The sequence below is a fragment of the Pygocentrus nattereri genome, chromosome 20, assembly GCF_015220715.1.
Source record: "Pygocentrus nattereri isolate fPygNat1 chromosome 20, fPygNat1.pri, whole genome shotgun sequence".
In the NCBI taxonomy this organism is placed as follows: Eukaryota; Metazoa; Chordata; class Actinopteri; order Characiformes; family Serrasalmidae; genus Pygocentrus; species Pygocentrus nattereri.
In genome coordinates, this window is record NC_051230.1 from 3,116,250 (window position 1) to 3,141,148 (window position 24,899).

Below are 24,899 nucleotides of genomic sequence, written 5' to 3' on the forward strand. Positions count from 1 at the left end.
AGCTCCAGAGTGTTTGATGAACTCGGGTCATGTGAACAACTCTTCCATTGTGCTTCTGCTGTTTCTGCTCTTATATTCGCGCCGTCCTCCGAGCAGCCCACACACGGGCCGACTGCAGCCTCCACAAACAGCTCTAAGAAGACTTGACACTTCATCTCCGGGAGAACAGACACACTAAAAAATAATGGGTAAAGAAAGCGAAACTTCCTCGGAACATCAGCCTTTACTGAAAGACTTCAAAGAGCCGGAGCGTGTTCATCAGATAAAGGTAGGATCTGAAATAATGGGCATTATAATAAATAATAATAATGCTAATTATTCTCTGAAACTGCTTATTATTCATTGTTGAACTTAAAACAAGTGGTTCTGAGAGTAATATTAATGCTGTTATTGATATGAATACATAATACATAAGTACAGAAGACAACGTTATGCAGTTCCTAATGACGGAGACCCAGCCCTGCTGGAAAAACATAGAAACCATTAAACTTCTGTTTGATTTCTGTTGGTTGCTGGTGGTTTTTGTAATGTGCTTTTTTGGCTTTTCTTGATGGGTGAAGTATCTGAATGTCTTAAAGAGGAATTCCACCAATTATTTCTATATAAAAGCTTTAAACAAAGCAAAAAACTAATTCAGAGTGGTTTAGTGTGAAACACGTCAGAACTGTTCACAGTGGTGGTGATAGGAACCAGACGTCCGCCTCTAAAAGCTCCTCTAAATGCACATGAAACGGCTGTGAATTCACTGCCTGATGCCGAAGACACTGTTCTCTGATAGTTTTGAGATAAACTTTTTGGGTTTGAAAATCCGGTCATGGCGGAGGGTTTCATGCAGGGTGTTCTAAGGAAAAGTAGTTCCCAAAGAAAACTTATTTGCTCATATAGTTCACTGTTTTACCATCATCACTGTTCCACCTAAAAACACCATATTCACTATAATCACTTCAAAACACTCTGAATGAAGCTCAGAGGACTTTACCTTTAACAGGTGGCCTGGAACTGATTCTGGGTCCATTTCTTCGTTCCGTAAAGGTTCTGGGAGTTGACGCTAACGGTAGCCGTTAAGCCCATTTCCACTAGGAAGCAAAACCGGTTTTAATCCAAAGGGCTCTTATGGCCTTTTTTCAGCAGTTTAAGGGGATAATCAGTGTGTGAAATACCCTCTGGTATTTGGGGGGGTCCCGTATTGGCTGGCCAGTCCAGTGTTGACTGGCTGGTAACTTACTGGCGATAGCGGCGCTGATGCTTCAGCGGCAACAAAATGTTTTTTTGTTTGTTTGTTTGTTTGTTTGACATTGAAATCAATACATAAATGCAGAAGACAATTCCTAATGAGGTTACCAATGATCCCAAAGACCCACCCTGCTGGAAAAAACATAGAAACCATTAAACCATTTCTGTTGGTTCCGTGTGGTTTTGTCATTTTTTTACCTTTTCTTGATATGTAAATGATTTTAATGTCTTAAAGAGGAGTTGAGATCTTAGACATGTTTTACCTTTGGTTTGAGAAATGGTAAGAATTTACTCTTTCCACCAGTCTGTTGGGAAATTGGGAAAGTTTTCAGATTTACAAATATGCTGTGGCATTTTGTAAAGCATGTTGGTCACAGTTACAGTTGCTAGACTTTGAAGGACCAACTGGGTGAACTAATTTGCTACAGCACCACCCTGAGGCAGAGCAGTGCTGCATCTCTAGTGAATGAAGAATCTCAAAGATATCTGAATTTGAGGGTTAATAACTGTTTACTCAAAACATTTTAGGCTAAGCTAATTAATTAATTAGTACAGAGTTGCTTCATTTATCAGTTAGTAGACAAGTTGCTTAGTTAGCAAGTTAGTCAGTTGGGCAATTTGTTAGTATTTGTTAGCTATTGATGTAGCTAGTTACATAGTTAGTTAATTGAAGTAGTTGTTAGTAGGCTAGTTATGCAGTAAGGTACACCGGTCAGGCAGAACATCCTGACCACCTCCTCGTTTCTACGCTCACTGTCCACTTTATCAGCTCCACTTACTGTATAGCTGCACTCTGTAGTTCTACAGTTACAGACTGTAGTCCATCTGTTTCTCTGATACTCTGTTACCCTGTTCTTCAGTGCTCAGGACCCCCATGGACCCTCACAGAGCAGGTACTATTTGGGTGGTGGGTCATTCTCAGCACTGCAGTAACACTGACGTGGTGGTGGTGTGTTAGTGTGTGTTGCGCTGGTCTGAGTGGATCAGACACAGCAGTGCTGCTGGAGTGTTTAAACAGCTCAGCGTCCTGTGGCCACTGATGAAGGACCAGAGGATGACCAACACAACTTATGTAGCAGCAGATGAGCCATCATCTCTGACTTTACATCTACAAGGTGGACCGACAAGGTAGGAGCGTCTAATTGAGTGGACAGTGAGTGGACACAGTGTTTAAAAACTCCAGCAGCTCCTGCTGTGTCTGATCCACTCAGACCAGCACAACACACACTAACACACCACCACCACATCAGAGTTACTGCAGTACTGAGAATGACCCACCACCCAAATAGCACCTGCTCTGTGAGGGTCCATGGGGGTCCTGACCACTGAAGAACAGGGTAACAGAGTATCAGAGAAACAGATGGACTACAGTCTGTAACTGTAGAACTACAGAGTCCAGCTATACAGTAAGTGGAGCCGATGAAGTGGACAATGAGCGTAGACCGGTGCCTGACCGGTGTAGTTAGCTAGTTGGTTGGTCAGTTGCTTCGCTTGTTCTTTGGCTATTAACGTAGTAAAGTTGGTCATCAGTCACTTAGGGCTCACTAGTTAGTCTGTTACCTAGACAGCTAGTTAGATTGTTATTTAGTGAGTCAATTAGCTAATTAGTGAACTGGTAATTAGTGAACACACTAATTAATTGGTTATTTAGCTAGTTAGTTATTTGGGCATGTCTGTCAGAAATGATTTAAGTTTAAATGACAGTTTGTTTATTTAAAAGTGTGTTTTTATGATTTTTATGCTTTTAGAGATGAATTCAGTGGTCATGGTGTTTGTGATGTCGTGTGTTATTTGCAGGTGCCCAGTAAAACCCTGCTGGCGGCCGTGTTGGCGGCGTGTATCGGAGGAACGTTTCAGTACGGCTACAACGTGTCCGTTATCAGCTCCCCAACCAAGGCAAGAAACATCCACTCACTCTTAGTCCTAAACCCTAGACCAGAAGCTATAAACTGCACCCTATTCATTGCACAGCACACTGTAGTTGTCTGGAAACATACCGGAGAAAATCCAGTGCACTCCTCCAGCCCCACAGTGCACGGCAATAGGTATCCTAGCAGGCATGCAATGCCCAGAATTCACTGTGTCTAATGCAGTGGGATGTGGCTGCTGTTAGAAAGGGATGAAGAAACATGCAACATCAGCAAGATTAGAAAGGCTGTTTATGTAGTGGTAGTTAGTTAATGCACTTGCTATTGAGCAGGCCAGTTATGTGGTTCGGTAGTTGGTTGGCCAGTCACTAATAATATTCTTATAATATTCTAATAATAACTTATTCACTAATAATAGTGAATAGGAAATAATATTTGGAATTTTGAGTAATCGTGTTCTACAATGTAAGGAATCGGGAATAATAATGGGAATTGGGTGTAATAGTGTTCTCCAATGTATGGTATTGGGAATAATAATAGGAACTGGGAGTAATGGTGTTCTCCAATGCAAGGAAGAGGAAATAATAATGGGAGCTAGGTGTAATAATGTTCTCCAATGTAGACAGAATGAGGAATAAAAATGTGAATTGGGAGTAATTGCATTCTCCAATGTAGGAAACAGGGAATAATAATGGGAATTGTGTGTAATAGTGTTCTACAATGTAGGAAATAGGGAATAATAATAATAGGAATTGGGAGTAATGGTGTTCTCCAATGTAGAGGGAATAAGGAATAATAATTGGATTAGGGAGTATCAGTGTTCTCCAATGTAGAGGAAATAGGGAATAATAATGGGATTTGGGTGTAATAGTGTTCTGCAATGTAGGGTGTTGGGAATAATAATGGGAATGTGGAGGAAGAGTGTTCTCCAATGTAAGGAATTGGGAATAATAAAGGGAACTGGGAATAATAATGTTCTACAATGTAGGGAACAGGGAATAATTCTGGAAATTAGCAATAGTGTTGGGAATTGGGAATAACAGTGTTCTCCAGTTTAAGGAGTAGGGAATAATTATGCATATAGTGAAGAATTCCAGTGTGTGTAACCATGATTGGGGGAAAGTTGTGTTAGTGTAACAGGGTTCTAGGTAATGATTAGGGAACGTTTCTGAGTCTGGACCATGTGAGTGTAATTAAAATGTAATATGTCTGTGGTGGATTTTACCCACAATTCAGTGTGGATTAAGAGCTTTTATGCCAAACAGTCACATGCACTTTAATCTCAGACTGAATCTGCAGCTCCATCACACACAAACACACACACATACGGACGCACACACACACACAAACACACACACACACACACATACGAACACACACACATACGGACGCACACACACACACGAACACACAAATACACACAAATACACACAAACACACACACTCACAAATACACACACATACATACACACACACACACACACTTACATACACACACACACACAAACACACACACTCACAAATATACACACACACACATACATACACACACACACACACACACACACAAACACACAAACCTTTACACTGTGCACAGTATGAGTCTAAAGTTGAAGTGCTGAGTGCGGCAGCAGTTAAAAGGTGTGTAGGGGCAAAGAAAAGGATCAGTGAGGTAACAGTCAGATAAGTGTGGTAATAAGGGGGTAAGTAGGGATAACAGTCAGATAAGTGGGATAATAAGGCGGGTAAGTGGGGTAACAATCAGATAAGTGGGATAATAAGGAGGGTAAGTGGGGTAACAGTCAGATAAGTGGGGTACGTGAGGTGCTAGTATAAACACTGGTCTGAGACGGCAGTTCCAGAGGATGGACTTGAGCTGATACTATATACCAGTATATTTAGAAGTGCAGTTTAGAAGCTGGAATATTGTTTATGTGTAATAAGAGAGCGATGTCTTGTGGAAAGAAGCTCCTCTGTAGCCTGGATGTCCTGATCCTCACCTTCCCCCGCCTGAGGGAAGGAGCTGGAACAGGTGGCGTCCAGGGTGGGACGAGTCAGTGGAGATTTTCTCTGCACACTTTCTTGTTCTGGAGGCCCGAACCCACTGTGCCAAGGGCCACAGGCAAAAGGCACAATGGTACAGAAGTAGGTTCAATATTCCTAAGCCATTCCAAAGGAAAGGTCACAAAGCTGATTAAATCCATGGAAGTACTTTGCCGGGACTGGCACCTGAAGAGACTTCAAAATGTGTTTGAACCTGGCGACTCCTTTCATCTTTAACACAAAAGCCTTTGCCCACAGTGAGAGATGGAGCGGTGCCCACATTTCTATGCCTACTTTAAATTCCTCAAGTAAGAGTTCTGCATTTGCCTTTATGATGTCTGACAGGTTGGGTGGCCACCCGGACCCGGACGTACCCAACGCCCTACTTTGACCATCTAGAGTTGCCTGGTTGGACTATAGTTTTGGGATGGTAGGCTTTTAAGGCCAAAGCCTCACATTTAGACCAATTTATTTTGGATCCTGAGAGTCTAGAAACTGATAGACTATATATTAACATTAACATTCTATACTGACGCTGTTTGCTCTCCGGTGTGGTCCAGAGGAGGACGGGTTCCCCTAGGATCCTCTCAAGGTTTCTTCGTCTTGCTCTTTGGGAGTTTTCCTATGCTATATGGCAAAGTGCACGGAAATAAAAAGCATCATTGTGCTCTTTGTTGGTGTTATCAGGCAGTGCAGGCGTTCATTAATGAGACGTGGGTGGAGCGTCATGGGGCTGAGATCCCGACCCAGCTCCTTATGTTCCTCTGGTCCTCCATCGTCTCCGTCTTCGGCATCGGTGGATTCATCGGGGCGTCTGTGGGAGGTACGCTCGCCATGAAGTTCGGGAGGTGAGAACATTTTTCTGATTTGACTGATTGACAGATTAGATCAGTACAAAATGTGCATAGTTCCCTCTCTTAGCACCAGTGTAACCAATTTGCATGTTTCTAACTCCATGCCTAAATCATCAACACAGTCGCCTCAATCCGTGTGTTGTTCAGTATCTCTTGTAGGCTTGATTATGTGGTTCCTGACACCGTATAACACTCTGTTGTCCAGTGCTGAATGAAGTACACAAACCCTGTACTTGAGTTAAAGTCGAGACCCCCAAGGTAAAATATCACTCCAGTAAAGTAAAAGTTCCTCCCTTTAGACCTCCACTTGAGTAAAAGTACTAAAGTATTTCCCTTCAAATGTACTTAAGTATAAAGTAAAAGTACTAAAAGAGTAATTCTGGCTCTGATGTCCTGTTATCATTTTCATAACCAGACTGGCTTCATGAACTCATTTCAGGTGAAAGTCCTCCAGCGTCTCTCTTGGTAAACCAGTCTTTTAATAGAACGTCATTAATTAGTGACGCTGACGTCTATTAAAATGATCAGAAGCACAAAACACTGAAGGTAAACAGTTTCCATCAGGGAGAACCGAGTGGCTCTGAAATCACTTTTTACACACAAGCAAAGTTTCAGTTTCAGATTTATTTACAACTTAGTTCCAAGTTTAAGTTGAATCAAAACTGGCTTTAAACTCAGGATCACAGATGAGCTCCTTTACTATGTTGATCTGTAGGCGTCTGTTCATAAACATAAACCAGCCCAAACTCATTTACTATAAAATGAACTGGTGTTTGTAGAAATTCAGAAAAAAGCCGCGTCAGTCTCGACTGCATATGTGGACATATTTCTATATTGAGCTCTATTTACACAAAGTTAGGTTAGTTCATCATTTATGTTGAACAGACTCTCCCAAAGTTTTACGCTGCTGCGCTGACGTTGAACCGCGTGCTGCACTGGGTCGGTCTGACCAACAGGTCAAAACCAGCTCTAAACAAAGTGACCGCTGGGCCCTGATTGGTGCTCTGGCTTTGCGCTTCTTTCGTTTTGACATGTGACGTTTTTATACACACAGAAACCAAAAGGAACGACAGATTTCTCAGAATGTAGGAGGAAAAAGTCGGATATTAGACTCTGAAATGTAGTGGAGTGAAAGGAAAAAGTGGAGAAACTTCAGTACAGATACACCAAAAATACTAAAGTACAGAAACTAATTACATTTACTCAGATACTCAGTTACTGTCCACCACTGCTGTTGTCTATAAACATGGACAAAGTTCAGGCTGCTGCTGTTTTTAGCTTCAAGTATGTGTGAAAATACTGTATAATGTCACCAACTGCACAATGTCTGAATTATCTTCAGATTTGACCTCAAGACAATTAGAATGGGGTCATAAATAAAAGCGGCATAGAAACTGGTGGACATGGGCCTCAGTCAAAGTAACAGGCATATGGGCTTCTATCTATTTAAGGTACATGATCTTACTAAGTAAACTGGTTAGTAACTGGTTAGCTGAACAACCTGGAATCAGCCGGAAATTAACCCAACACCATTCAAACTAAATGGGCTGTAAGAAGCTTTATGAAATAACATCTCGACTGTGATGATCTACAGCGACAGCCGTGACCCAAGCTCCATCAGTCATCCTGTTAAGAGCCAGCACCTACATGTACGCAGACCAGCTACATTAATCTAAACGTCTGTGTTGTCTGTGTATTACTTACGTAAACTTTATCTAGATGACAAAGAGATTAACCATAAAATCTTGACTAGCTGCAGTGACCATTGTGAGCTTTCTCACCAGATAATAAGCACTATAATTCCAAACGTTTTCACTCCCCCATCCAAATCACTGAATTCAGGTGTTCCAGTCACTTCCATGGCCACAGGTGTATAAAGCCGAGCCCCTAGGCCTGCAGACTGCTTCTACAGACATTAGTGAAAGAATGGGTCGCTCTCAGGAGCTCAGTGAATTCCAGCGTGGTACCGTGATCGGACGCCACCTGTGCAGCAAGTCCAGTCGTGAAATTTCCTCACTACTAAATATTCCACAGTCCACTGTCAGTGGGATTATAACAAAGTGGAAGCTCTATATAAAGAGGAGGAGATGCCTGTGTGTTCACAACCTTAACACGCTCAAGGGATTTCAGTCAACCTGTCCAAGAGTTCAGACTAGATTTGTTGATTTCTTTACTGTTTCATAGAAGTAGACCCAAAGTGTATCTTTGTGCTTCATGCACGCGTTGTCACGTTGTCCATGCAGCCGGTGTGGAAGGCTACACTGATTAATATCGGAGAGTATTGTGCAGTTACCATGTCTGGTGTGAAATGCAGTCGCCACAGACTGCAATGGTGTCGTGGCAGACTGCCACGGAGGCCGTCAGAAAGGACATGAGCAATGATTCCATGTGTGGAAGCAGGACTGCCGAGCCCTCCTGCTACCCACTTCAGACCAGCTGCCCACGCCCCAGCTACCACCACCTGCCTTAGATGAGCTGCCCACCCTACGCTGATGTTCTCATGGACTCCTAGTTATTCCTACTACCAATATTACTGCTATTAATATTAGTAATATAATCACTTGTAGGTAGTTTGACCAGAGGAGGACGGGTCCCCCCTGGTGAGCCTGGTTCCTCCCAAGGTTTCTTCCTCAGTTCTGAGGGAGGTTCTCCTTGCCACTGTTGCCCCCGGCTTGCCCACTGGGGGGTTTCTGTACATTCTTACAGTCCTGTTGAAACTTTGTCTTTTCTGAAATTCTGTAAAGCTGCTTTGTGACAACATCCGTTGTAAAAAGCGCTACAAATAAATTTGATTTGATTTGATTTGGAGGCATCGTGATCAGCACCAAGGTGAAGCTTTGTTTTCTGGAGGCCTGGAGTTACGGTGTGTACGATGCCAGATCACCTTTGGTCTTAATTGACAGCCCAACGTACCGTTAATGAGGTCCTGCAACCAGTCCACCTTTTCCGAACACACTGCCCTATTCCAACAGGACAGCGCTCGTCCTCTAACTGCTGCCGTCTCAACAGCTGCCTTTAAGACACAGATACTACACCATGGCCAGCTGCGTCGGCAGACCTGTCCCCGATTGGAAATGAGCGGGATGCTATTGGACACACTATCAACACTCCACCCCACCGCGTTTATTCAAGCTGCCTGGGACGGATTATCACAGGGCACCGTTAGGAACCTCTACAAGTCCATGCCGAGACATGTGGCATGTTACTAGGTCCTGGTAACCTTCATTTTCCATGCAAATAGCATTGCAATCCGACGCTTCATTCTGGGGAAAATGAATTATACTTTGACGATAAGTGTATTTACGTCTTCTTTCCGTCTGATATTCTTTCTTTCTGGTGTTTTATATGCAGTGGTTTTTAGAGGGTATTTATTAAGATGATATTGATGTAGAGTTTTATCATGTATAAATGAATTGGCTGTGATGGTAAACACACACTCATGGGTGATTAGGAGTTTTTGAATAAAATTAGACAGAAGTGTTTTTGGGAGTTGTTTTAAGGGAACATTAAACCATCAAATGCATCCAACATCTTGAGATTATTACTGACAAGACATCTTAAGACTGTGTCTACGGATATGTCTCATAGACCTGCCTTGACGTCGTTAAACGTGGCTTAAGATGTCGTAATATGTCTGATGTGTGTCTTAAGACGTGTCTTAAGATATTCCAAGATAAGGCGAGCGCTTTAACACGTTACGTGCAATTAAATGTCACATGTGTCAATTCATTTCAGCTTTTTCTGCTTCTATTGATCTCTCTCTTTATTCCAGGAAAGGGACTTTATTATTTAATAACAGTTTTGCTCTGCTGGCCGCTCTGCTGATGGGGATGAGTTATTACGCCGACGCATTTGAGCTGCTCATTCTCGGGCGCTTTCTGTCCGGAGTGAATGCAGGTAAATTCAAACCCAGTTTAAAATGAACCACAGCTCATATTATATTTTATATTGGAAAAGATGTTTTGGAAAAGATGAGTTCACCAAAAACCCTCAACAGCGTTTGATGTGCATTACGGAATTCTTTGGTCAACTTGTCTTTTCCTAAGCATCCATATATAACGTATCTAATAACATACATTCAGACAACATCATAGGTTAATACAGGAGCTCTTTAACTATACAAGGTGCAAACACTGTCACTGGGTTTGTAGTAGTACCACTGTAGTAGGTTGGTTAGTGTAGTGGGTAACACCTCTGCCTTCTATGCTGTAGACTGGGGTTCAATCCCACCTGGGCAAGCACCCTACACTGTACCAGTAAGAGTCCTTGGGCAAGACTCCTAACACCACCTTCACCTACTACGCTGTAGACTGGGGTTCAGTGCCCCGCCTGGGTAAACACCCTACACTATACCAATAAGAGTCCTTGGGCAAGACTCCTAACACCACCTTCACCTACTACGCTGTAGACTGGGGTTCAGTGCCCTGCCTGGGTAAACACCCTACACTATACCAATAAGAGTCCTTGGGCAAGACTCCTAACACCACCTTCACCTACTACACTGTAGACTGGGGTTCAGTGCCCCACCTGGGTAAACACCCTACACTATACCAATAAGAGTTCTTGGGCAAGACTCCTAACACCACCTTCACCTACTACACTGTAGACTGGGGTTCAGTGCCCCGCCTGGGTAAACACCCTACACTATACCAATAAGAGTCCTTGGGCAAGACTCCTAACACCACCTTCACCTACTACGCTGTAGACTGGGGTTCAGTGCCCCGCCTGGGTAAACACCCTACACTATACCAATAAGAGTCCTTGGGCAAGACTCCTAACACCACCTTCACCTACTACGCTGTAGACTGGGGTTCAGTGCCCCGCCTGGGTAAACACCCTACACTATACCAATAAGAGTCCTTGGGCAAGACTCCTAACACCACCTTCACCTACTACGCTGTAGACTGGGGTTCAGGGCCCCGCCTGGGTAAACACCCTACACTATACCAATAAGAGTCCTTGGGCAAGACTCCTAACACCACCTTCACCTACTACGCTGTAGACTGGGGTTCAGGGCCCCGCCTGGGTAAACACCCTACACTATACCAATAAGAGTCCTTGGGCAAGACTCCCAACACCACCTTCACCTACTACGCTGTAGACTGGGGTTCAGTGCCCCGCCTGGGTAAACACCCTACACTATACCAATAAGAGTCCTTGGGCAAGACTCCTAACACCACCTTCACCTACTACGCTGTAGACTGGGGTTCAGGGCCCCGCCTGGGTAAACACCCTACACTATACCAATAAGAGTCCTTGGGCAAGACTCCCAACACCACCTTCACCTACTACGCTGTAGACTGGGGTTCAGTGCCCCGCCTGGGTAAACACCCTACACTATACCAATAAGAGTCCTTGGGCAAGACTCCTAACACCACCTTCACCTACATGTGTAAAATAATCAAATTGTAAGTCGCTCTGGACAAGACCGTCTGTCAAATGCCGTAAATGTATGTATTGAAGCTGTATTTTCAAACTGCATTGACTCCATATACACTGTCCCGACACCAGGCTTTTTCATTTATTTCCCTTTTTTAAAAAGTTACAATAGAAAACAGTACAGATGTGCAGCTTTTCCATGAGAAAGTGATTATCGTGCCTTTAAAACCCATTTAAAGTACAAAGTTAGACCTGACGGCCTGCTGCTGTACCTCTGAGGGAGCTTTTAGATTGTTTGCAGCTTGCACTGGGAAAATGGTTTGTCAGTTCAACCTAAACAAAAGACTTGATTTGTTATTGTGGTAACAATCTGGTTTTGTTCAACTCAAATAAATACTGTTAATGGAACAATGCGAAGTAAAAATTGAGGAACATAACTAATAATCCAATTTAATCAGAATTCTATCAAAAAATCTCAATTAAATCTTAATTATATTTGGAATAAGTATTTTATTTCAGTATATTATTAAAAATACCTTATGAGTTGATTTCCATTCTGCCATTAAGAGGCCCGAAGAACCTTTTTAACTCTCTAGAGGTAAAAAAAGGATCTTCACTTGGATTTGACTCTGTTATTGTCTGTTATCCTACTGCTGCTCCCACTTATAACTGTTCACTCATCCATTCATTTAGTAACATATTTCTATAACACTAAAATTGCTTGTGCTGTCGGCTCCAAACACAAACTGATTATCTCTATGCAAACCTGCCGAAGCATCATAAATTATGCATTCGAGAGTTTTCTGATTGCTTTACTGTGATTGATTGACAGGTGTAGCGATCTGTGTGGAGCCCCTCTATCTGGGTGAGATTGCCCCACGGGCTCTGCGTGGTGCCATGGCGATGGGCACGTCCATTTTCATCTCGGGGGGAATTCTAACGGGACAGGTGATGGGACTCAGGTCGGTAAAGTTTAAAAAATTATTATAAACCTTTATAAGTAGATGTACATTCCTTAAACTGCAGACTTACTTTAAGTATTCAGTGTCTACTATGAATTATTCGGTATCTACTGTGAATTATTCAGTATCTACTATGAATTATTCAGTGTCTACTGTGAATTATTCAATGTCTACTGTGAATTATTCAGTGTCTACTGTGAATTATTCAGTATCTACTATGAATTAATCAGTGTCTACTGTGAATTATTCAGTGTCTATTGTGAATTATTCAGTATCTACTATGAATTATTCAGTATCTACTATGAATTATTCAGTGTCTACTGTGAATTATTCAGTGTGTACTGTGAATTATTCAGTATCTACTATGAATTATTCAGTGTGTACTGTGAATTATTCAGTATCTACTATGAATTATTCAGTGTCTACTGTGAATTATTCAGTGTGTACTGTGAATTATTCAGTGTCTACTGTGAATTATTCAGTGTGTACTGTGAATTATTCAGTGTCTACTGTGAATTATTCAGTGTCTATTGTGAATTATTCAGTATCTACTGTGAATTATTCAGTGTCTATTGTGAATTATTCAGTGTCTACTGTGAATTATTCAGTGTCTACTGTGAATTATTCAGTATCTACTGTGAATTATTCAGTAGAGCACCACTTTTCCACACGACTGTGTGCGTTTTTCTATTGTCTCAGCACTTCAGTGTGAACGCGAAACTTTTTGACATGCAGACAGTTTAAGGGGTTCATTTTGACTCATTCCCGTCTTCTTTCCCACACAGGCTCAGCTATTAATGTGACTCTGAATCTGAATCTCAATCTGATTCTGATTCCGAATCACTGCTGTTCTTGCCTGTGATTTTGTAGCTGATGTATTAATTATAAGAATAACAGTCTTTATTTACGCAGCACTGTGGCAGATCTTTGCTCCAGTTTTTTCCAGTTGTAGAACATCTGTGCACTGAAGGCTTAGAAAATACCTAGAAAATGTGTTTGATTGACAGTGAACTGTTGGGTAAGGAAGGCTACTGGCCCCTCCTCCTCTCCACCACCTGCATTCCAGCAGTGCTACAGCTCCTGATCCTGCCCTGGTTCCCCGAGAGTCCACGGTACCTGCTGATTGACCGCGGTGATGACCATGCCTGCAATATGGGTACAGCTCACTGTTCATCTTACAGCACAGTTTACAGTCCAGTTTACAGTCCAGCTCACTGTTCATCTTACAGCACAGTTTACAGTACAGTTTACAGTAGAGCTCACTGTTCATCTTACAGTCCAGTTTACAGTCCAGTTTACAGTACAGTTCACTGTTCATCTTACAGCACAGTTTACAGTCCAGTTTACAGTACAGTTCACTGTTTATCTAACAGCACAGTTTACAGCACATGGACGAATGAATGGATGAGTTGGTGGATGAACAGATGAATGGAAGATTGGGGGCGCATGAATGGATGAGTGGGCTGATTTCTGCATGAATGGATGAAGGAAATAAATGGTAGAATAATTCAATGCGAAAATTTTCACATGTAAATTTTCAAATGATGCAAGCAAGAAAAGTTCCTTTCACATGATGTGGAGCAGCTTGAAGAGGTTGTTGACATTTACTAAGCCAGAGGTCACTAATAGGCAGACCCCAAGGTGGGATTATTATTATTTAATTATTTAATTTTGACGGGGTGGTCCTATTCTAATGGGTGTAACTCTTCTAGCCTTTACAGTAGCTTTGGCACCCGGGAATCTCACAGACCAATCACTTGCGTTGTAAATATCACACGCTGCTCAGCCAATCAGATCTGTGCGTTAGGATGAGCTCTGAGACTTGAGTGAGTGACGCCGCACAGGGGAGGGACGAGGAGAGAAACAGCAGTCAGAGAAGAAAGTGAGTCAGAGGGAAGTTATTCCACATGACGTGATCTAAAAAGAGGAAACTGACAGTAAATGTTGGTGAAATCTGACCAAACTGGACTTTATTTGATCTGATGTTCAGTAAATGTTGGTGAAATCTGACCGAACTGGACTTTATTTGATCTGATGTTCAGTAAATGTTATTGAAATCTGACTGAACTGGACTTTATTTGATCTGGTGTTCAGTAAATGTTGTTGAAATCTGACTGAACTGGACTTTATTTGATCTGATGTTCAGTAAATGTTGGTGAAATCTGACCGAACTGGACTTTATTTGATCTGATGTTCAGTAAATGTTGGTGAAATCTGACCGAACTGGACTTGATTTGATCTGATGTTCAGTAAATGTTGGTGAAATCTGACCGAACTGGACTTTATTTGATCTGATGTTCAGTAAATGTTGGTGAAATCTGACTGAACTGGACTTTATTTGATCTGATGTTCAGTAAATGTTGGTGAAATCTGACCGAACTGGACTTTATTTGATCTGATGTTCAGTAAATGTTGGTGAAATCTGACCGAACTGGACTTTATTTGATCAGATATTCAGTAAATGTTGGTGAAATCTGACCGAACTGGACTTTATTTGATCAGATATTCAGTAAATGTTGGTGAAATCTGACCGAACTGGACTTTATTTGATCTGATGTTCAGTAAATGTTGTTGAAATCTGACCGAACTGGACTTTATTTGATCTGATGTTCAGTAAATGTTGGTGAAATCTGACCGAAATGGACTTTATTTGATCTGATGTTCAGTTAATGTTGGTGAAATCTGACCGAACTGGACTTTATTTGATCTGATATTCAGTAAATGTTGTTGAAATCTGACCGAACTGGACTTTATTTGATCTGATGTTCAGTAAATGTTGGTGAAATCTGACCGAACTGGACTTTATTTGATCTGATGTTCAGTAAATGTTGGTGAAATCTGACCGAACTGGACTTTATTTGATCTGATGTTCAGTAAATGTTGTTGAAATCTGACCGAACTTGACATTATTTGATCTGATATTCAGCTGTCGACTGTATAAGATGCTGATATTCCTACTCGACTACTTCAGTAAACAGCATATGGCCCTGAGTCATGATGCAGGTTAGACATTATGACGTTCCGGACTGGACCTTATTGAATTTCTATTAAATACCACTATCGCCTAAATCTGTCTCCTCCTTGTCTCCTCTGGGAAATCCATATGATGAAAAAGGCCAGGAATGTTGTTAAGTGTGATGAGGCTTTCCACGTCATTTTCCTGAAACCGATCATGGATTTCTTGAACAGTTTTACCCAGTATACCAAAATACAATTCCTTGGAGTAGCGCAGAACAGAGGATCTGATCCAGTCAGGATCTGGACCTCCTCCGTGGACGCTGTGGGCCTGACTAGCTGTTCTGAGGGCGCAAGTGAACTGTGAGCATCCAGAGTGTTGGAAAGTCTCTGTCTGTTCCCATTGCTAGCAGAGCAGAGACAGTACGATAGTACGTTGCATTACATGAAAACCCGTCACATCCGAATGCAGGCTGCCCTCTAGTGTCATGGAGATCAGTCACTATACATAGTAGATCGTTTTGACAAATGTCAATATTCCATGATTAAAGTAAGTTAATGAACATTTTAGCAGGGGCAAATCAACACCCCCGAGACTTCAGTTCAAACTGGCTGAGCTATTCTAGGTTACAGAAGTGTGTCATAAAACTTTAGGCCTGCCAGCAGGCCCGGGGGACATGAGGGGTCATGCTGGTTGATGTGGTTTAGTTTCAGTAGCCGTGTTCAGTGTGGGGTTAGATGGAGTGCATTGTATTCAGTTTAAAGGCTGGAGGTTGAGCAGAAGCTCCGGTGTGCTCTGTCTGAATTCTGCAGATTCACTGAAGCACAATGAACAAAAAAATGATCTTATGAGCCGAGGAATGTTCTGATCCCTGCCTCGTGTGTGTGTGTGTGTGTGTGTGTGTGTGTGTGTGTGTGTGTGTGTGTGTTTACACCCTCAGCTCTGAAGCAGCTTCACGGCGGAGAAAACTATCATGGAGAGAGAGAGGACATGGAGCGAGAGCGAGCGAGTGCTACGGGAGTCAAACCGCTGAAACCGTGGGAGCTCTTCGCTGACAAAACCCTGCGCTGGCCGATCCTCACCATCATCATCATGAGCAGCGCACAGCAGCTGAACGGCATTAACGCTGTACGCTACACACGGCCAGTCTCAGTCTCTCTCAGTCTCTCTCACAACTACACACAACTAAAACAATCGATGAGTCAAATGAGTCAATTCACACAGTTCAGTGTGTTGTTGTCATGTGCTAATGCTGACACTAAGCTGAGGGACATGCTGCCTCTTTTCAGATTTATTTCTATGCAGAGTATGTATTTGCTGAGGCTGGAATTCCCTTTGAAAAAATCCCATATGCTACTGTGGGGACTGGAGCGTGTGAGTGCCTCACAGCACTGACCTGTGTAAGTTCCTAACGCCTGCACTGACTCACAACAACACTTTACACCAAATAAACAGCAGTGCTTTAAAACAGTAATAGCCTAACAGCCACTCTCTAGAGCTCTTCCTCTTGGTAGTAGTACTACCAACACTGTTGGTAGTATCAGTGTTTAGGGCTCTCACTGTTGGTAGAATCAGTGTTTAGGGCTCTCATTGTTGGTAGTATCAGTCTTTAGGGCTCTCACTGTTGGTAATATCAGTCTTTAGGGCTCTCACTGTTGGTAATATCAGTCTTTAGGGCTCTCATTGTTGGTAGTATCAGTCTTTAGGGCTCTCTTTGTTGGTAGTATAAATCTTTACTGCTCTCACTGTTGGGAGTATCAGTCTTTAGGGCTGTCACTGTTGGGAGTATCAGTCTTAAGGTCTCTCACTGTTGGTAGTATGAATCTTTAGGGCTTTCACTGTTGGTAGTATAAATCTTTACTGCTCTCACTGTTGGTAGAATCAGTGTTTAGGGCTCTCACTGTTGGTAGAATCAGTGTTTAGGGCTCTCACTGTTGGTAGTATGAATCTTTAGGGCTCTCACTGTTGGTAATATCAGTCTTTAGGCTCTCACTGTTGGTAGTATCAGTGTTTAGGGCTCTCACTGTTGGTAATATCAGTCTTTAGGGCTCTCACTGTTGGTAGTATCAGTCTTTAGGGCTCTCACTGTTGGTAGTATCAGTGTTTAGGGCTCTCACTGTTGGTAATATCAGTCTTTAGGGCTCTCACTGTTGGTAGTATCAGTGTTTAGGGCTCTCACTGTTGGTAGAATCAGTGTTTAGGGCTCTCATTGTTGGTAGTATCAGTCTTTAGGGCTCTCACTGTTGGTAATATCAGTCTTTAGGGCTCTCACTGTTGGTAATATCAGTCTTTAGGGCTCTCATTGTTGGTAGTATCAGTCTTTAGGGCTCTCTTTGTTGGTAGTATAAATCTTTACTGCTCTCACTGTTGGGAGTATCAGTCTTTAGGGCTGTCACTGTTGGGAGTATCAGTCTTAAGGTCTCTCACTGTTGGTAGTATGAATCTTTAGGGCTTTCACTGTTGGTAGTATAAATCTTTACTGCTCTCACTGTTGGTAGAATCAGTGTTTAGGGCTCTCACTGTTGGTAGAATCAGTGTTTAGGGCTCTCACTGTTGGTAGTATGAATCTTTAGGGCTTTCACTGTTGGTAGTATCAATCTTTAGGGCTCTCATTGTTGGTAGTATCAGTCTTTAGGGCTCTCACTGTTGGTAGAATCAGTGTTTAGGGCTCTCACTGTTGGTAGTATCAGTCTTTAGGGCTTTCACTGTTGGTAGTATCAGTCTTTAGGGCTCTCACTGTTGGTAGTATGAATCTTTAGGGCTTTCACTGTTGGTAGTATAAATCTTTAGGGCTTTCACTGTTGGTAGTATAAATCTTTAGGGCTCTCATTGTTGGTAGTATCAGTCTTTAGTGCTCTCACTGTTGGAAGTATCAGTCTTTAGGGCTCTCATTGTTGGTAGTATCAGTCTTTAGTGCTCTCACTGTTGGTAGTATCAGTCTTTAGTGCTCTCACTGTTGGAAGTATCAGTCTTTAGGGCTCTCATTGTTGGTAGTATCAGTCTTTAGGGCTCTCATTGTTGGTAGTATCGGTCTTTAGGGCTCTCACTGTTGGTAGTATGAATCTTAAGGGCTCTCACTGTTGGTAGTATCAGTCTTTAGGGCTTTCACTGTTGGTAGTATCAGTCTTTAGTGCTCTCAGACTCGGTAGGGTCAGGCTTTATAGCTCTCACACTTGGTAGCACCACTCTTTAGGGGTCTTACTCTTGGCAGTAGTCTTTAGGTCATTATACTTGGTACTGCTAGTCTTTTGGGATCTCTCTCTTTGTAGTGTCAGTCTTTATTGCATTAATGTCAGCAACAGAGATTTATGCTGTAATGGAGATAAAACTCAGGACAAATCCCCCACAGTAACTCCAGGCTGTTGGAGAAGTTTAGACAGTTGGGTTGTTTGAACTTGCATTGGACTGGTGTGTGTGTGTCTGTGTGTGTGTGTGTGTGTGTGTGTGTGTGTGTGTGTGTGTGTGTGTGTGTGTGTGTGTGTGTGTGTGTGTGTGTGTGTGTTTTCTGCAGGGTTTGCTGATTGAGTCTCTGGGTCGGCGGGTGTTGATCATTGGAGGATACTCACTCATGGCCCTGTGGTGCATCTGCTTCACCATCACTCTCACCTTTCAGGTAAAGACTTTCCCAGAGCATATACACTATAATTCCAAAAGTTTTCACTCCCCCATCCAAATCACTGAATTCAGGTGTTCCAGTCACTTCCATGGCCACAGGTGTATAAAGCCGAGCCCCTATGCCTGCAGACTGCTTCTACAGACATTAGTGAAAGAATGGGTCGCTCTCAGGAGCTCAGTGAATTCCAGCGTGGTGCCGTGATCGGACGCCACCTGTGCAGCAAGTCCAGTCGTGAAATTTCCTCACTACTAAATATTCCACAATCCACTGTCAGTGGGATTATAACAAAGTGGAAGCGATTGGGAACGACAGCAGCTCAGCCACGAAGTGGTCGGCCACGTAAAATGACAGAGCGGTCAGCGGATGCTGAGGGGCGTAGTGTGCAGAGGTCACCAACTTTCTGCAGAGTCAATCGCTACAGACCTCCATGTGGCCTTCAGATCAGCTCAAGAACAGCGTAGAGAGCTTCATGGAATGGGTTTCCATGGCCGAGCAGCTGCATCCAAGCCTTACATCACCAAGCACAATGCAAAGCGTGGAATGCAGTGGAGTAAAGCGCCGCCACTGGACTCTATTGCAGTGGAGACGTGTTCTCTGGAGTGACCGATCACACTTCTGGAAATCTGATGGACGAGTCTGGGTTTGGCGGTTGCCAGGAGACGGTACTTGTCTGACTGCATTGTGCCGAGTATAAAGTTTGGTGGAGGGGGGATCATGGTGTGGGTTTGTTTTTCAGGAGTTGGGCTCGGCCCCTTAGTTCCAGTGATAGGAACTCTTAAAGTTTCAGGACCAAGAGATTTTGGACAATTTCATGCTCCCAACTTTGTGGGAACAGTTTGGGGACGGCCCCTTCCTGTTCCAACACGACTGAGCACCAGTGCACAAAGCAAGTCCATAAAGACGTGGATGAGCCAGTTTGGTGTGGAAGAACTTGACTGGCCTGCACAGAGTCCTGACCTCAACCCCATAGAACACCTTTGGGATGAATTAGAGTGGAGACTGTGAGCCAGGCCTTCTCGTCCAACATTAGTGTCTGATATATATATATATAATTTGGGTACCATTCAAGTTTCATTAGGGATTTGGATTTTGTTTGGGTACTGTGATTCTTCTAGGATACTGTTTAGGTACTGTTATGGTTCTGTTTAGGTTCTTTTTTGGTTCTGTTTAGGTTGTGTTAGGACACTCTTCAGGTTACATATGGGTTCTGTTTGGGTACTGTTTGAGTTTTGTCTGGGTTCTGTTTGGGTACTGTTTGAATTTTGTCTGGGTACTGTTTGATACTGTTTGAGTACATTTTGTATTCTTTTTGGGTTTGGATTGGATTCTGAGTTCTGCTTGGGTTCTGCAGTCATTCTGGAGCTTAAGACTGATTTAGCTTGTCCACGTTTTTGTGTTAAAGCTGCAGTGGGTAACCTGTATAAAAATTATTTTCGTCATACTTGATAAAACCATCACCGTGTCCTGATGGTCGTACATGAGACAGATAATCTACGAAGATTCAGGCTCCTTTGGCTCCTTTGGCACCTGGTGATGCTAATGATGTAGCATTTTTGAACGATGAATAAACTTCAATTGTGTTTAGAGACGGTAGCTACCTAGAAACTAACCTCTAGAAATCAACGTCTAATCATTTCAATTCTTGTACTGTATGTTTTGCTGGAACAGCACATGAAACACCTAAAGATATTATAAATATATTCATCTAAATATATTCCTGTTTTCCTGTGTGGCATTTCTGTCCTGCAGAACCTCAGCTCCGGGATGCCGTATCTCAGCATGGCTTGTGTTTTCGCCTTCATCCTCAGCTTTGGCCTTGGACCAGGTGACCCAATGAATGAATTAGTAATTGCTTTTCAATGAAGTATGAAAAAGTCCGTAATCGTAATCCAAAGTATTGTAAAAAGCTTTGAAATATGTTTAAGGCTTGTTCTTTTATAAACACAAAGCAAATACTTTGGCAGTAAAAAGTTTTTGTGTACTTGGTGCAGGGGGAGTAACTACTATCCTGATCACCGAGCTGTTCACTCAGACCGCACGGCCGGCAGCGTACATGATCGGTGGATCGGTGAAATGGCTCAGCTTCTTCTTCATCGGCATGGTGTTCCCCTTCATAGTGGTAAATACAGACACACACACACACATCGTAGTGCTATAACTGATCGATGACTGAAAGGAGGTAATGTTAGAATGTTACAATGTAAAAGTTACAGTAATACAGTGTAATTGCACTACATTGTTACAGTTAATTACACAGTGTTACAGTAACGAAGTATCAGTGTTACTGTGTAACAGTAAGTGTTTTTTAAGTGTATTTGCGTGTTACTTAAGCAAAAGACCAGGAGAGGGAGTGTGTTACCACAAACGATGCTATTTATACAGCAGTTAAATAAATACAGTAAGAAATGAATAAACTGGCCGTGAACGCGGCGTTTAATATGTATTAATGTTCAGTTCCATCCTCCTAATTATAGCTCCTTAACGAGCAGCTCGTTGCTACGTCAGAGTAACGAGCTCCGCCCACTCGCCGCTCAGCCGGCAGTTCGTTCTCCAGCTCCACACAGACCCGACTGACAGTTTGGGAATTTAGTGTGGTCTGATCTTCACAGTCAGAGCCAATATCAGGTTCAGCTCAGTTTGGTCAGTTTGTCCAGATCAGTATTAATGTTGTTTTGTTCCAGCCGGTCTGTAAAGCTTCTTACAGCCCGTTTAGTTTGGCGAATGGTGTTGGGTTCATTTCTGGCTGATTCCAGGTTGTTCAGCTGTTCTTCTGTCACAGCTGCCGACTGAAAAGCTGCTCAGTGGTGACGACAGTTTGGGAATTTAGTGTCGTCTCGTCTTCAGAGTCGGACCAAATCGGCTGTCGGTCAGATGTGACCTTAACAGTGTCCGTTTTCTGTTTGTGGCAAAGTAAGAAGTAAAAACGTTCAAACGGCTCGAGTGTCTCCTACAGCTGTCAGAGTCGTTGCTTAGCAACAGCGACTCAGCGGAGTGACACAGTGTTCATGAAAAGCCTGTGATGTTATGGTGAAATAACAGTACCATTAGAACGCCTCTCAACCAATCAGCTCGCGTGGCCGGACTGTTGTATAAAGTGGACTCATGAGACCGTTATGGTTTCTTTTTCCATCTGAGGTACAACTATATCAGAACCAGGAACAGGAAATACTGAAGAAAACTACATAAACTACATAAATTTTGACCTTTACTCTGCTTAACCACCGGCGGACCACCCGGGAAATGCCAAGCAAAACTCCAGTGACCGTCAGCTTTGCCGTCAGTGAGCCAACAGTCTATTATCCTCTTACTATCAGGAACCAAACGGTTCTGCGGTCCTGAATACGGTTAGCTAACCATGCGGAAAAAAACCACGTTGAGCCCGGTTTTTAAGCGTTCCTTGTTGAACCGTGTCTGTGTGGAAAAGCCACTGGAATGGTTACAGAACCGCACTGGAAAAGAAGCCAGTGGTACAATGCATGCTGTTAATGGGTAATAGTGTTACAGTATTAGTGTGTTACAGTGTTACAGGATAACTGCCTGCTTTACTGGGGTAATATGATGCAGTGTAACAGGATAATGGTATGTAACACTGTTTCAATGTAAAAACTTTAATGTATTGCCTTGAGGTGTTATAACATTACTGTGTAACAGTTTTAAAGTACTAGTCCATTACAGGGTATCTGTGTTACAGTGTCACTGTGTTACAGTGTCATTGTGTTACAGTGTTGGTAAGTTACAGTCTTAAAGTGCTGAAGCATTACTGTCTTACAGTTTTAGAGTATTAGTCCATTACAGGGTATCTGTGTTACAGTGTCACTGTTCGTATTGATAAGTTACAGTGTTACAGCATTACTGTCTTACAGTTTTAGAGTATTAGTCCATTACAGGGTATCTGTGTTACAGTGTCACTGTTCGTATTGATAAGTTACAGTGTTACAGCATTACTGTCTTACAGTTTTAGAGTATTAGTCCATTACAGGGTATCCGTGTTACAGTGTCACTGTTCGTATTGATAAGTTACAGTGTTACAGCATTACTGTCTTACAGTTTTAGAGTATTAGTCCATTACAGGGTATCTGTGTAACAGTGTCACTGTTCGTATTGATAAGTTACAGTGTTACAGCATTACTGTCTTACAGTTTTAGAGTATTAGTCCATTACAGGGTATCTGTGTTACAGTGTCACTGTTCGTATTGATAAGTTACAGTGTTACAGCATTACTGTCTTACAGTTTTAGAGTATTAGTCCATTACAGGGTATCTGTGTTACAGTGTCACTGTTCGTATTGATAAGTTACAGTGTTACAGCATTACTGTCTTACAGTTTTAGAGTATTAGTCCATTACAGGGTATCCGTGTTACAGTGTCACTGTTCGTATTGATAAGTTACAGTGTTACAGCATTACTGTCTTACAGTTTTAGAGTATTAGTCCATTATAGGGTATCCGTGTAACAGTGTCATTGTGTTACAGTGTTGGTAAGTTACAGTCTTACAGGGTTATAGTATTACTGTGTTACAGTTTTAGAGTATTAGTCCATTATAGGGTATCTATGTTACAGTGTTGATAAATTACAGTATTACTGTGTTACATAGCAGCAGTTTTACCATGTAACGATGTGTTACAGCAATCGTATTAACCCGTTACCATGTTACTGTTTTCTTTTGTGTGTTTGCTGTTTATTTGCTTGATTTCACTGGAACCGTTGGCTGCGATCCCCCAAATGAACTCATCGTCTTCTCTTTCTTTTTCCCAGAATGGCCTGCACCAGTTCTGCTTTCTCGTCTTCTTCGTTGTTTGCTGCGTCGTGGCCACTGTAATCTTCTTTGTAGTGCCAGAAACCAAAAATAAGACGTTTCTGGAGATCCAGAATGAGTTCCACCGCAGGAAGAGGACTGCTGGCTCGGACCCGCTGATGCCCACTTCACTGTAACTCAAGGCACTGCAGGAAGAAAAATGAGGAACGTTCATTCCTGACCATTTATTTCTGTTCCGTGTCCAGTGAGTTTACACTGTGCAGAGTAAGAGTCGTTTAACCCTTAGAAGTCTAGAGTTATTACTGTTGTTTTGCTGTACTTTACATAACTGTTTCCGGTAGATTGTGGGTAGTTACATAATGAATTACAGTTACATTTGATTTACCTTCTTTAGGTTTGACAGGTTTGAGATTTTTCTGCTTGTATCAATGTGAAAAGGTGACGAAAACATGGCAAAAATGTGACGGCTGTTTTCTCAGGTGCTAAACAAGCCTGTACAAACAAAAGTAACTTTTCATCAGATTCAGATCACAAGTGTCTCATCTGCTATGTACAAACACTAATGTGGCATGCAGGGCCAGATTAAGATATCGGGGTGGCTCGGGGTGTTACAGCTTTAGTGCCCTGTCCTCATGAACCCAGTGAAAATAACCATTCCCTGAAAAGGTCTTGGTTTTAGTGAAGACTCATTCTATTGGTTCTTCACGAACTACGTTACCTGAACCAGAGATACCTCCTCAGCTAAGACCTGTGAAGATCGGTCAAGAATCACTATAAAATGCCAAAATAAGACGCCAAAGATGCCGAAATAGCATGTCAAATTGATGCTGGACTGAGCTGAAAGTTCAGACTTTCCACACATTTATTTACATGCTTCATGCTTTTGTTATTGTACATGGTGACTGTGACTTCTAAGTATTATAAATCAGTTATAAAGCACATTAATGTACAGTATACCGATCCGTCAGTGCCTTGATACACCTCATTATCCATCATGTCAAGAGGGACAGTTTTTATATTGTAAAATTGTAGACGGGTACATTTTTATCATAAAACTAGTTGTTATATCCATCAGCTTGTACTGTTTACCATGGGGCTATTATTATTATGATTATTATTATGATTCGCTGTCCAAAGAAAAGCATGTATCTCCATTTTTGTCTATTTTTTTCTAGGTTATTCGAACAGGTCATTTCTCCATTACATTCTGTAAAAAATTCATGATGATCGGAT

At 42.3% G+C, this 24,899-nt stretch overlaps 1 protein-coding gene across 1 annotated transcript; it reads left to right on the plus strand.

The window, feature by feature from the left end:
* Positions 1 to 24,170, plus strand: LOC108441387 (solute carrier family 2, facilitated glucose transporter member 11-like). The gene is made up of 12 exons (XM_017720871.2): positions 1 to 268; positions 3,031 to 3,129; positions 5,832 to 5,992; positions 9,771 to 9,895; positions 12,210 to 12,339; positions 13,347 to 13,495; positions 16,236 to 16,423; positions 16,585 to 16,695; positions 18,807 to 18,908; positions 20,661 to 20,736; positions 20,903 to 21,030; positions 23,666 to 24,170. The coding sequence occupies exons 1-12, from the start codon at positions 185 to 187 to the stop codon at positions 23,840 to 23,842; spliced, it is 1,530 nt and encodes a 509-aa protein (XP_017576360.2). The 5' UTR covers positions 1 to 184; the 3' UTR covers positions 23,843 to 24,170.
* The last annotated feature ends 729 nt before the right edge of the window (positions 24,171 to 24,899 follow it).